The sequence below is a fragment of the Piliocolobus tephrosceles genome, chromosome 15, assembly GCF_002776525.5.
Source record: "Piliocolobus tephrosceles isolate RC106 chromosome 15, ASM277652v3, whole genome shotgun sequence".
NCBI lineage: Eukaryota > Metazoa > Chordata > Mammalia > Primates > Cercopithecidae > Piliocolobus > Piliocolobus tephrosceles.
In genome coordinates, this window is record NC_045448.1 from 1,244,527 (window position 1) to 1,257,273 (window position 12,747).

The following is a 12,747-nucleotide window of genomic DNA, read 5'->3' on the forward strand; positions in this document are numbered from 1 at the left end:
ATTTAAATCTGGGTACCCAGGTTGCAGCTCTCAAGCTTAGCTCAAAGAAAGTCTCCACATGTATTAATTTAGTCTCAGCTTCTTGCTTTAGGTTGACATCCCTATGGCAACAGCCACTGGACCCTGCCTGGAGCACAGCATGTGCTTTATATGTTTTATTCTACACGCAAGGGTGCATGAATAATTTGGAGACCAAAAATAAAATTCTAAGGCCCCCCAGCCATCTGATTGGACTTCCTTCTCAGCCAGGGATTTCTTAAAATTTAACCTGAAAGACTGGTTCAGGCCATGACGGGGAATAACGGTTGGGTGTGCCTCATGATGCCTCTCCGGCATTAACATCAACATATTCTTTAAGTCTGAAAAGAAATATTTTACAACCTATTCTTTCTCTAAAAAGAAAGAACCGTAGCTGACTCCTCTGAGCTAGTTTTCTCTTCCCAGGGATGGGTGAGATCCAGCCATTCAGACCCCTTAATGTTGAACTCACAGGGCCTTGGCCAAGGAGTGAAAGGAGTGAAAAACGGGTTCACACATACAGTGATGGGAGCCAGACAGGGGCCTGACAGGACACGGAGAGACACGGGGACTTCAGAGTGACAGAGAGGAACAGGCAGTGAGAGATGATGTTGTGGTCTTTAAGAAGAGCCCATGGTTATAAACCTTAAGGCTTCCTCTGCAAATAAGAACTGTGGTCTCCACAATCCTTTATCTTAACGCAGACATTCCTTTCTATTGATCCCAGGTCTTTACATACACTCAATCAATTGTCAATCAGAACATTTTTCAATCTACCTGTAAGCAGGAAGTCCCTACATGTAGTTGTCCCACCTTTCTGAACCAAAACAATGTCTTTCTTAAATGTATTTGATTGAAGTCTCATGTCTTCCTAAAATGTATAAAATCAAGCTGTGCCCTAACCACGTTGGGCACATGTTCCCAGGACCTCCTGAGGGCGGTGTCACAGGCCATGGCCGCTCATATTGGAGAATAAATCTCTTCAAATATTTTACAGAGTTTGACTCTTTTCATTAACAAATTTTGCAGTTGAACAGAAATCAGCTTAAACTAATACTTGCACATCTAGCTTTCTTACTTGGTGCATTTCTAACAAATTATTTTCTTTAAAAGTAATCTTGTTACAGCCCAGTGGGTTCTTCTTGCCTGATGCACAAAAGAGCCAATACAATGAGACAGCACGTGTTACAGCAGAGAAAGAGTTTAATTATTGCAAGGCAAAGAGCGAGAGGAGACAGGAGGTACTTCTCAAATCTTCCTTACGAAGAATTCAAAGGCTAGGATTTTATAGGATAGTCTTCCAGCAAGGGGCTAGACAACAGGAAATGCCGACTGGCTGGGTTGGGGATGAAATGACGGGATGTCCAAACTGTCTTTGTGCACTGCATCGTTTCCTGGTTGGTGTCACTGGTCTAGGCGGCATCAGTTGTTCCACTAAAATATAAGGTCTGAAAAAATATCTCATACACCAGTCTTAGTCTTTACAATAGTGATGTTATCTATGGAGGCAATTAGGGAAGTTACAAGTCTTGTGAACACCAGCTACATGACACCTGAGCAGTAAGCAAGTTAAGAAACAATGACTAGTTATGACTGACCTATGCAGAGCTTTCAGCAGAATTCACGTTCCTGCCATAATTCTAAACTTGTGGCCCTTCATTAGCTATACAAAGGCAGTTTTGGTCCTCGAACAAGAACAGGGGTAGCTTTGGGAAGGGGCTGTTATCATCCTTGCTTTAAGGTTTAACTAGAAGATAAATTCCTGTGTTCTGAACTGGGCCTGTGTCCAGCCATGAACAAGGCCATCAGCTTGTGAGGTTAGAAACAAGGTGGGGTCACTTACGCTACTTTTCTCACCTTCATAAGTTTCACAAAGACAGTTTTAATCTCTCTTGTATATTAAGTGCCATCCAGATGCCAGGGACTGTGCTGGGTAGTGTTTATGCATGATTGCATTAATCACCACCCAGCCCCAGGACACAAACAGTATAATTATCCTCGGTTTGTTCGTGAACCTGGGGATGAGTGTAAATATCTTGCTTAGGGTAAAAGAATTATTAAACATAGAATCAAAGTTAAGCTTAAGTCATCTAAGATTCACAGCCTGCCCAGACTCTGGTCTTGTCAACGTTTGGAAATGATTATTTCTAAAATAATGAATTATAAGCCTTTTGGAGGGGATAATAACTTATAATGTCTGTTTAAAAATTTAATGTTTTTAAATTAAAATTTTATAAACAACAACAACAAAAGAAGTGTGCCCATTTAGGAAATGGGATGACCTCAGTCTCCTGGCCTTGCTATCACCCCGCAGTGCCTTCTACATTTCAGACATTGCATCACCCTCCCCCCAATGCCTATTAGGATAATTATGGTTTTTTAATATGTAGTGATTCCTCAGAAAACAGTCAGGGGAGCAGACTCTGCCGAGGGAGAAGGTGGTTCTTCCTGGAAGGCGGAACTTGGATGTAACCACATTAGCTCCTGCTGGGCTTTGGCTGAATTAATTTCAAGCCTTTGAAAGAGGAGGGAAAGTGTTACAGTGTGAATGGAGGTCTGGAAGGAGGTCGCCCTGCAACACAGCTGGCCCCAATACACGTGCAAATGTGTCCTCTGCCTCTTAGAAAAGCTACCAGATTGCCCATTTATTTATGATTATCCATTGTAGTCATCTGTATGGTGCTTCTTGCAGGAGTTTGGCAATTTATAAATCACAGATTTTTCCAGCAAGGACAGCCAGATGCTGTTTCTGCACATATGCTTTGAAATATAAGCACGCTGTCATTTGCTGGCACTGATGACTTGAGTGAAGGCTAAGGTTTTGGCTCAGAGAAACATGATGAATGTTGATGATGGAAAGGGAACAGTGCAACAGTGATTGTAAGAACTGTATTTTATTAAATGAGAAAATAGAAGTATAAATGCCAACGTGCTTCCAAAAAAGATACATGAAGTTTTTTTAGCTGTCATTATTGGAAAAGAAAAAGAAAAAGAAAAGCCCATCGTGCTGTAATGACTAGCCTTACGAAAGCAAATGATATTTTGAGTGAATAGGGACATGATTGACTTGAATTGGTGCCTGATTTTCATGTTTTTGTTCATTATTTGTAAGACAAAATTATCAGAAAATGTCTTCCCAATTCCTTAATATGTTTATTACTACTTTTACTCTCAATATCACGTTTGGAATGGGTAAAATTCTATACCATCTCCTCACAAAATTGACCTTGTTCGGCCAATAAGTGTAGGAGTTATTTATCTTTGTCAGAACTTGGAAATTTCCAAATAAAATATTTACACAAGCAGAAGAAAGCAGCCCCATGGTTCTCTTAATTTCCTTGCTTTCTCTCTGTCTGCCTGACTCTGGAGCTACAGTAAATTGCAAGGACTACGCTTTGTGAAAACAGCTTTCCAAAGAGCCGGGGATTCATCTTTAAAATATGTCTCTGAAGGCACAGGAAGAAGCAAGAGTGATAAATTCAGAGTTGTTTGCAGAAGTCAGATGCTTTTTAGCCTTCTGGCAAGATAATAATACTGAGGGTATAAATAACATTTATGAAGATATGATTCCATTATTTGCTGAAGGGGAAAAGGTGGTTTAAAAACCTGAGTCAAAGAAACACCAAGGAAAGTATCCCAGGAGGCAAATCACGGAGTACCCTGTCACGATGACAGAGAACATTGCCAAGGAAGGTAGATCTTTGAATCTAACCCGATGAATCCGAACGGGTAGAAGAAAGAGGGCACTTGACACAACAACTTCCAAACAAGATTGGAGGCGCACAGGATGTGAATGGAGCCCTCTGTGCTCATCTGCCGACTCGGCCACATCCAGCCAGACTCAGCAGCCTGGTTTGTTTCTCTCTCACCAGCTGTTTCTGCCGTTCTGGGGAAAAGCACCTGCCTCGTTTATAGTTTACTGTTGAAGCCTTCATCCCACTGCTCTGAAGTGTCTCTGACCTGGTTGTTCCAGGAACGCCAGCCCCCATGGTGGAATGCTCGCCCCACCCTCTCTGCCAGCCCACGAGGCGCTTTCCTCCTCACCGACCTGCCCTCTGGCATGCCCTCACCCTTCCTGGACACCTGCAGCCCCTCCTGAGGGAAAGTCCTGTACTCAGTCTTTCCCTCCTGTCTCATGATGGACAGCTGTCCTCACCCCATAGACATGATTCGGTGTCTCCCAGTCGACTGGGAGGTCCCTGGCCCTGCAGAGGAGTACCGGCAGAGTCCGCTCTCTGACAGTCCCTGCACAGCCCCACAGGGCAACCATCACTTTCTAATTCACCACACTCGTGCCTCAGTTCCTGCCTTTTTCTGGAACCTCCTCCACCCACACCCTGCCCAACGGTAAAAATCATTTACTCCCCCAGGGTGCAATGAAAATGACAAGTTACAACCAAAGCCGTCTTCTGTTCAATCCTCCTGGCACCTTTAGCTTCCCAACTGTGTTTGGGGTGCCAGCCTCTCCTCTTCTCCCCTCTGCTCCTTTCAACTGGGATGCCAGCCCCTCTGCCCCCTGAACTCCTGGGCTGGGATGCAGGCCCCTCTGCCTCCTGAGCGCCTTTGGACTGGGCTGCAGGCCCCTCTGCCCGCTGAGCTCCTGGGCATGGTGAGGCTGGGCCCCTCTGCCCACTGAGCTCCTGGGCTGGGATGTGGGCCCCTCTGCCTGCTGAGCTCCTGGGCTGGGCTGCAGGCCCCTCTGCCTGCTGAGCTCCTGGGCATGGTGAGGCTGGGCCTGTGCAGGCCTCCTCCTAGCAACCCCTCCTAGTCAGGGTTGAACACACAGTCCAGCAACCCTGCGAGTGTCAACTCAGTAGGTCAGGGTGGAGCCTGAGATTCTGCCTGTCCAGCAGGCTCCCAGGAAATGCTGTCTCTGCAGGACCACTCCCCATAAAGCTTATGAGTTTCTTCTTGGGCGTTTTGTAATACAGCGACCTCATAGTGTCAAGGTTCTGAAATCTTCCATGAGTGAAACATCAGGTCCCATTGGGCTAAGGATCAGATTCTACTTCAGGTGCCAGTCTTGCAACACATTGGCCTTGTCACCTTGCATGGGTTATTTAAATCTCTGTTTTCTCATTTGAAAAATGAGGACTGTATCACCTACATTTTGTTTTATTTTACCTTAGCTTTGAGGCTAAGGATGCCTTATTCATTTGACAAAGATGGTTTGGTGAAAATGGCAATGTCTGTTGAGCATTGATGCTGTACCGGAAACCTTACCCTTCTCATCAGCCACCTCATTCAGTCACCACAGCAGTTCTGGGGGCGCACTGGGGTCCTGCCTCACAAAGACATCACCTCCGAGCTGTACAGTTGCCCAGCATGCTCTTGTGCTGCATCTGGCTCACAACCACCCAAAAATCCACATGGTGCATTTTTAGAAAATTTCCAGCCATGTACAAAACCACTGGGAGCTTGAAACTGGCTGTGGCGGGAGCACATACACTTCAGCACTGAGAGAGGCTGTACATCAGGCCCCCTCCACCCCCGGGACAGCCAGGTCGTCTGCACACCACCTCCTGCCCACAGAATCAGTGGGGGGAAGGAGCACGACCTGAGCTCCAGAGTGTGTTCATATGTGAGGGCTCCAGCCTCATAGTGTAAACGTAAGGAAGTGCCTGGGGCCCTGGCTTGAGCTCTCTGCAGCACTGCAAGTGTGGAATTGAGTTCCCGGGTGTGACTGTTCCTGCTCATTGTTGCGTTTCATCCTATACTTCTTGGGCTTTTTCTAAGGCAAACTACAAAGCATTCTCGCGTATTCCAGGTATTCATTCATGCATTGAACAACCATCTCTTTCAAGTCTTGCTTTAAGAGCCAAGTCCCCATAACCACCTCCTGGAATTCACGGGTCCGTCAGTGGCAGAGGAGTGGCCTGCGGTGAAAGGCAGCCTGTGTTGGATTGCTGTGGCCCAGTGGAAATGGTTTTCTTCAATGCTGATTGACTTCACCTTTGCCCCCTTTCCCATAGGGCCATTAGGTAACGACTGGGAAAACTAAGAACCCAGGATGGCTGCTCATCAGAGGGCCAGTCATCTCACAGACACTTTGTGACAAATGTCCAACAGTTTGTGCACTGAGACGGATAAATGGACCGTGCAGTAAGGAGGTGTGATTTCCACTGGAGGAGGTTGATTGAGGACATGGGGTAATATTAGCATTTATATGTTGATTGAAAGTGTCACTCTGGTGATAGATGGGGCATGCCTGCGCATCAAGAGGGAAAGAAAAAGCATTTTCTCCAATGATGGGTGACCTCATCGTTCACATTTTGACAAGCACAGGGTAGAGCCTCATGGTGTCCTAAAAGTTTTACCTAATTAAGGAAAAATTCAGGGTGTTAAAGCACTCAACTGTTGAAAACTGTGCCAAGATGTGGGTCATATTTAAAGTCATTGTTTCAGCCACCATTAAATATTAAAAGACTTTGTAAAAATCTAGGGCGTTAGGACAGATACATTGCAGAGGAAAATGACGGGGCTGTAGGAGCTGGGTGTGCGGGAAGTGGAAGAACGCCGGGCTGGAGCTCAGGCACTGGGTGTTCCGTGGCAGAGCCAGCTGCCCAAGTTCCCCGAGCCTCTGCTTTCTCATCTGTAAAGTGGATACGTTTCCACCTGAAGGGTGTCACACATTGCGAATGCGATGGGCTGGAGTGACATGTGAGAAGAGAGTACTTTGGGACTTTCCAGCAGATTAAAATCTTATTTTTTTCAGGGTTGGCAAATATCTCTGGGTAGACGTTTCACAGGCAACGGGGTCTAAGAGCCGGGTGGAAGTTCTTCCTGTGTCACACAACGTCGGTTTGACTTCGGGCTTCTGTGGCCTCGATTTCTTCACGTCCTCTACGAGGACACAAGCCCCTCTGGCTATTGATCCCTGTAGCCAAGGGTAACGGTTTCAAAACAACTTCTGTGACCCTCCTCACTTTGCCTTTAAGTTTCCCTGAATCCCAGCCTCCCTGTCATCTCTCATAGCACCTATGTCCCAGCTTGCAATCGCCTACGTAGTCCCAGATAAACGTTGGGAGAGCCTCTCTCTGTCATCGTATCAGGCTGACACTCCCTCACCCAACATATCGGACTATTCATTCCACACTGTTTCCAGCACAGACAGCCAGCAGGCACCCCCTCCTCTGCAGGTGGAAACGCGTCAGCCCATGACCTACACGGGAACACGGGTGAGGAGCACAGGGAGGGATCCACACAGGGCGTCTCAGGCTTAGAACTCAACACAAGTATTTTGTTCAAACAAAATGTCAAAATGTGATTTTGATCAGCTCTAGTTAGAAATCTATAATTCAAGATAGCCTTGCTGGTAATACTTGGTTAGAAAATTAACCAGACCAGAGATATCATGACTCAGCTTTTGGCTGAATTGAAGATGTTCAGTGAAATGCCCACAGGGTGCCTGTTCATTCAGTATCTGGATCACGACAGAATGGACTGAGTATTGTTTCAGAAGCTTTAATTTCATTCCTGGCTTTCAATACTACTCATTGAGTTTTATTGTGGAATTTAGTGGCATGACTGATTTCACTGCTAGCTGGTACTTTCTTTTCTTTTGTTTTCTTTTTTTTTTTTTTGAGACAGACTTTCACTCTTGTTGCCCAGGCTGGAGTGTGGTGGTGCAATCTCGGTTCACTGCAACCTCTGTCTCCCGGGTTCAAGTGATTCTTGTGCTTTAGCCTCCCGAGTAGCTGTGATTACAGGCACCAGGCACCTGCCACCATGGCTGGCTAATGTTTTGTTTTGTTTTTTTTTTTTTTTGGTAGGGACAGCGTTTCACTCTGTTGGCCAGACTGGTGTGGAACTCCTGACCTCAGGTGATCCATCCACCTCGGCCTCCCAAAGTGCTGGGATTACAGGTGTGACCCACCATTCCACCATGCCTGGCCACTGCTAGTACTTTCAGAGATTATGCAGTGTAACTTCAACTTATGATACCAAAAATTATTGTTGTTGTTTTGAATGCCTGCATTATTACTGGTAGCTGTTTGGCTTCTTATTTCTGTGCATTGTGCTATTATTGGATATATCTTGGGAACTTGTAAAGCAATTTTCAATTTGTATGTATAAAACCAAAACCCTGGCTGGGCGTGGTGGCTCACGCCTGTAACTTCAGGAGGCTGAGACCATCCTGGCTAACACGGTGAAACCCCATCTTACTAAAAATACAAAAAAAAAAAAAAAAAAATTAGCTGGGCATGGTGGCAGGAGCCTGTAGTCCCAGCTACTCAGGAGGCTGAGGCGGGAGAATGGAGTGAACCCGGGAGGCGGAGCTTGCAGTGAGCCCACATTTTGCCACTGCACTCCAGCCTGGGCGACAGAGAGAGATTCTGTCTCGAAAAAAATAAAATAAACCCAAAACTCTGAAGCATGAATGATATGATCATTATGGCTCTTTTTCTCCAAAAGTCCCTTCAAAAGTTCAGTAATTACTATTTGGAAACACATACATACATTAAATTACAGTATGTGCTAAGTTTGCAAGAACCTTGTGTTTCTTCTAGAAAGCTACTTGGTTTTTTTCTCTAACAGGGATAAGTCAAAATGAAGAAAAGAATTTAAGTACAGTCTCACGCTTTGGGTATGACTGGTGAATCCAGCTTGAGTTAAAGTTTAACACAAGGGCTAGGCAGGCCCTGGGTTCCACTCACGACCAGAGTGAGGGATGCTGGTTTCCAAGTGTAATGACCCTTTATGAAACTGCCTAAAGACTGTGAAGCTTTGGCAGGAGAGTACACCTCAACATCCTGAACATTTTGCTCATCACAACTTGAAATGATCAAAATAATTAGTGTTGTAGCTGTCAATGTTAAGATTCATTCACATGCAAAGGAAGGAACTTAATTCACATTGGAATGAAGGAAAGGCGAAGCCTTTGGTTGCAGTCAGTAGGAGGTTGGGGGCAGCTCCCAGCATGTTGGTACCCAGTGGCCCCCAGTGTTCTTTGTGTGTCCCTGCATGGGGTGTTCCTCTGTGTTGAATTCCTCTTCCAGCAGGCTGGCTCGCTGGCTCTCCACTTGGCGTTAGTGGTGTTAGAACAAGCTTCGGGTATTCACTTCTCACAGCTGGTCACACCAAAGTAGGCATCTTGGCCTCCCTCTCCCTGTTGTCTATACCAAGCTGCCACTGGGCTCTGCCTGGTCCACCTGGGTCCTATACCTGTTGCGAGAGAGGAGCAGTTTCTAAAAGAAAGGCATGTGGAGAGCACCAGGAAGAGGCCGAGGGGACTTCATGCTGTCAGGGAAGTTTGAAGTCAGTTTTGAGATGTCACGTCATTGAGTTAATAAAGAAAAGCAGTTCAGAAAAGCTGAGATGGATATTACTGGGGAGGGAGGGCTTTACCTGGTGATGTGCGACCTCCACCCCTGCTTGGGGCCCCATTCTCCACCCGCTCGTTCTGCCATGGAATGAAAATGACCGAGATCCTGCCTTTTGAGAGCTTAAAGGAGCACCTCTGTGGGACTGACAGACCTTAGTTTGTGTTGCTGTTCTTCTTGAAAATGATTTATCTTTCTCTCTGGTGTCATCTCAGCAGTTTAGAATATGCTAGAATTTTGGTGAGATTTAGCAAATAGGATGTCAATCAATTACCAGTCACCTTAAAAGAAATTCTGGGCCGGGCGCGGTGGCTCACGCCTGTAATCCCAGCACTTTGAGAGGCCGAGACGGGCGGATCATGAGGTCAGGAGATGGAGACCATCCTGGCTAACACGGTGAAACCCCGTCTCTACTAAAAAATACAAAAAACTAGCCGGGCGAGGTGTCGGGCGCCTGTAGTCCCAGCTACTCGGGAGGCTGAGGCAGGACAATGGCGTGAACCCAGGAGGCGGAGCTTGCAGTGAGCTGAGATCTGGCCACTGCACTCCAGCCTGGGCGACAGAGCGAGACTCTGTTTCAAAAAAAAAAAAAAAAGAAATTTTGTTGTTCTTCATCTTATTGAATTTTGTTATGCGAACAAAGAAGAGAGACAACATTAGAAGAATGCACTTAGACCTTCTACCGATGGAATGGGGTGGCGGGACGGCGAGATTCGTATTTTACCATCAAAAACAGGAAGATGATTTTTTCCCCAGTAACCGAATAACTTCTAAAAACAGTTTCTTTAACTTCTGTGTCAGCTTTGGGGTTCACCGTGGACTTTTCTGTTGGTTTGACACGAGGACTTTATGTGGGGCAGTTTGTGGAGAGAAGAGGAATATTTTTTGGGTCATTTTTGCTTTTACATGACATTTGGTGTGTTCAACATGCAGAGGCGAGGATCCAGCAGTTTGTTTTAGTGTTTTTATTGGGTATGGGGCGGGGAAATGGGCATAACTGTCTCTCTAGGAAATTCTCCCTGGGGCACCCTTGCCTGCTCTCCAGTAGCCATGGGGACAGGGTGGGTGAACAAGGCCCCTCCTCGCTCCCCGCCATGCTGTGCCCACTGCCTGTTCTGCACCACACAGCAGGCGCTGTTCCTCCCAAGCGCGGCCCACACGCACCCATACGGAAGGCACGCAGGCCTGAGACACAATGGCTAGTTCCGCCAACTCACACAGCCAGGGGTCTGCCGTGACGGGATCCACATCACAAAATCACCACAGGCGCTGGGCAGGTGGGGAAGACTGAGTCCTGGCCCGGATTACTAGGTCTGACTTAATCAAGACCCATCACTGATCGATGAGGATGCAAAATAAAGGAAGTGAGTATTAGCTCCCGTTAGGTGCAAGAAAACAAGTAAGTTACAATCTCAGCGTTGTAATAAAAAATACCCAGTGTATTCATGTTTGTAACCAATTTGAATCATATTACTCTGCCTTTTACTTTAAACCATACGTATTTCCTGTGTATTATTACTTTTTTGGAGGGACTTTCTTGGAGTTCACAAGGTCCAAACTTTGTTAAATATTTTTGTAATGTGTTCTTGCAACAATTATAATAAACACTTGATCTGACTTTCTCCTCCAGGAACTCGAGTTCCAGGACCTGACAGCTGTCCTGCACTGCATCCACTCCTTCATAGCAGCCAAGGTGGCCTCCGTGGACCCCGGCTTCATGGACAGTCAGAGTCTTGCCAGAAAATACATGTTCAGCAGCTAAAGGTTGTTTCTGTTGAGTGCTGAAAAATTCAATTATTTTCGTAAGAAATGATTCTTTCCTGCATAATATTGCAACTTTGTGTTGTTTTATAATGAGCCGATAGTTGTGATACCAATAAAACATGTCACTAGTTTCCAAAGATGGGTCCTCCTTGTTAAATCTGACATGGGAGATGCCTGGTCCCCTCTTCCCACGAGTCTCCCCTCAACGAGGAACCCCCGCATCCCCCACACAAGTCTGTGGCTCAAACTCCAGTCCACCTGATGCAGTTCACGCCCCTAGCCCGCATCCCAGCAGCATGAGAACCGTGTGGGCATGGCACACGCCACTTCCCAAGTTGGCAAAACTCAGATTTATTTTCATAAAATATGTCATCAGAAATTCTGAGCAGGGGCCACATTTCTCCTCAGGAAGGAAAGGGGCTCCTTTGCAGTGGGCTGTCACTTCCTTTTTCCTCCAGTGGGGGTCAGAGTGACAGGATTATTTGAGAAACAGGCATTGGTCAAAATATGTGGGGAAAGGAAATCAACTTTAATTCCTTAATATTATAATCTTATTACATATCAATCTTCATGCTTATAAATTTATCGTACATTGAATAACATATAAATGTGAATTTTAATTATTTTCCTAATTCATCAAATATAGCATGCAGTTTAGTTTCCGTGTTTCTCATATTGTTTATGACTTCTAAGTAGGGATACTTTATATTTTTGTTATTAATGGCAATTGACTGGAGTTGCTTGAATTTTTTTTTAGAGATAGGACTCTAGGTGGAAAAATAAGGATTAGGCACTTGTTTGTCAAGCCTTCAAATAAAGGACGAACATATAAAACCATCAAGCTACAAAGTATAGGAAAGTAAGAAAATAAACAGATGCCTGCTTCTACAGTTCTGTTGAAAAGAAAATGTGGGCCAGGCGTGGTGGCTCATGCATGTAATCCTAGCACTTTGGGAAGTTGAAGTGGGTGGATCATTTGAGGTCAGGAGTTCAAGACTAGCCTGGCCAACATGGCAAAACCCTGTCTGTACTAAGAATACAAATATTAACTGGGCATGGTGGCAGACGCCTGTAATCCCAGCTACTCAGGAGGCTAAGGCAGAAGAATCGCTTGTACCTGGGGGGTGGATATTGCACTGAGCTGAGACTGCGCCACTGCATTCCAGCCTGGGCAACAGAACAAGACTCCGTCTCACAAAGAAAAAAAAAAGAAAGAAAAGAAAGAACAAAGTACAGATGTTAAAGAAAGGTTCCATATTTCCATTTCATGAGGTGATGAAGATCTCAGCAAAAATCCACAGCTCGCCACATTGCAGCCACCCCTTGTCTATCTGACATTAGGAAGAGGGAAATATTTTAATATACCAAATATTTACAACCAATAGTTTTATGTGTTTGAAAGTATATCCTTTTTAGAAGATGTACGTCTCTATATAATAAATATTGCGTGTACTATGGACATTTTGATGGCTTCTGTGGAAGACTCCAGCAAGGAGCAGAGTATTTCAAGTGAATTTAAAATAATATTCTGCCCCGTGAATGTGATTCATGGGGCATCAGACAGTACTTTTCGGTCTCAGTGTTCATTCTCTGGCTTTAACTCAAACTTCCTGTTAATATTAATAGCAATAGGAGTCAGAAT

General features: G+C 45.3%; 1 protein-coding gene across 1 annotated transcript in view; it reads left to right on the forward strand.

Moving 5' to 3' along the window:
- Positions 1 to 11,276, forward strand: part of SNTG2 (syntrophin gamma 2) — a 374,015-nt gene extending 362,739 nt beyond the window's left edge. The window contains exon 17 of the mRNA XM_023192643.1: positions 10,972 to 11,276. Coding sequence (XP_023048411.1) covers positions 10,972 to 11,103 — 132 coding nt within the window. The 3' untranslated portion in view covers positions 11,104 to 11,276. The remainder of the gene's footprint in view (positions 1 to 10,971) is intronic.
- Positions 11,277 to 12,747: the final 1,471 nt, after the last annotated feature.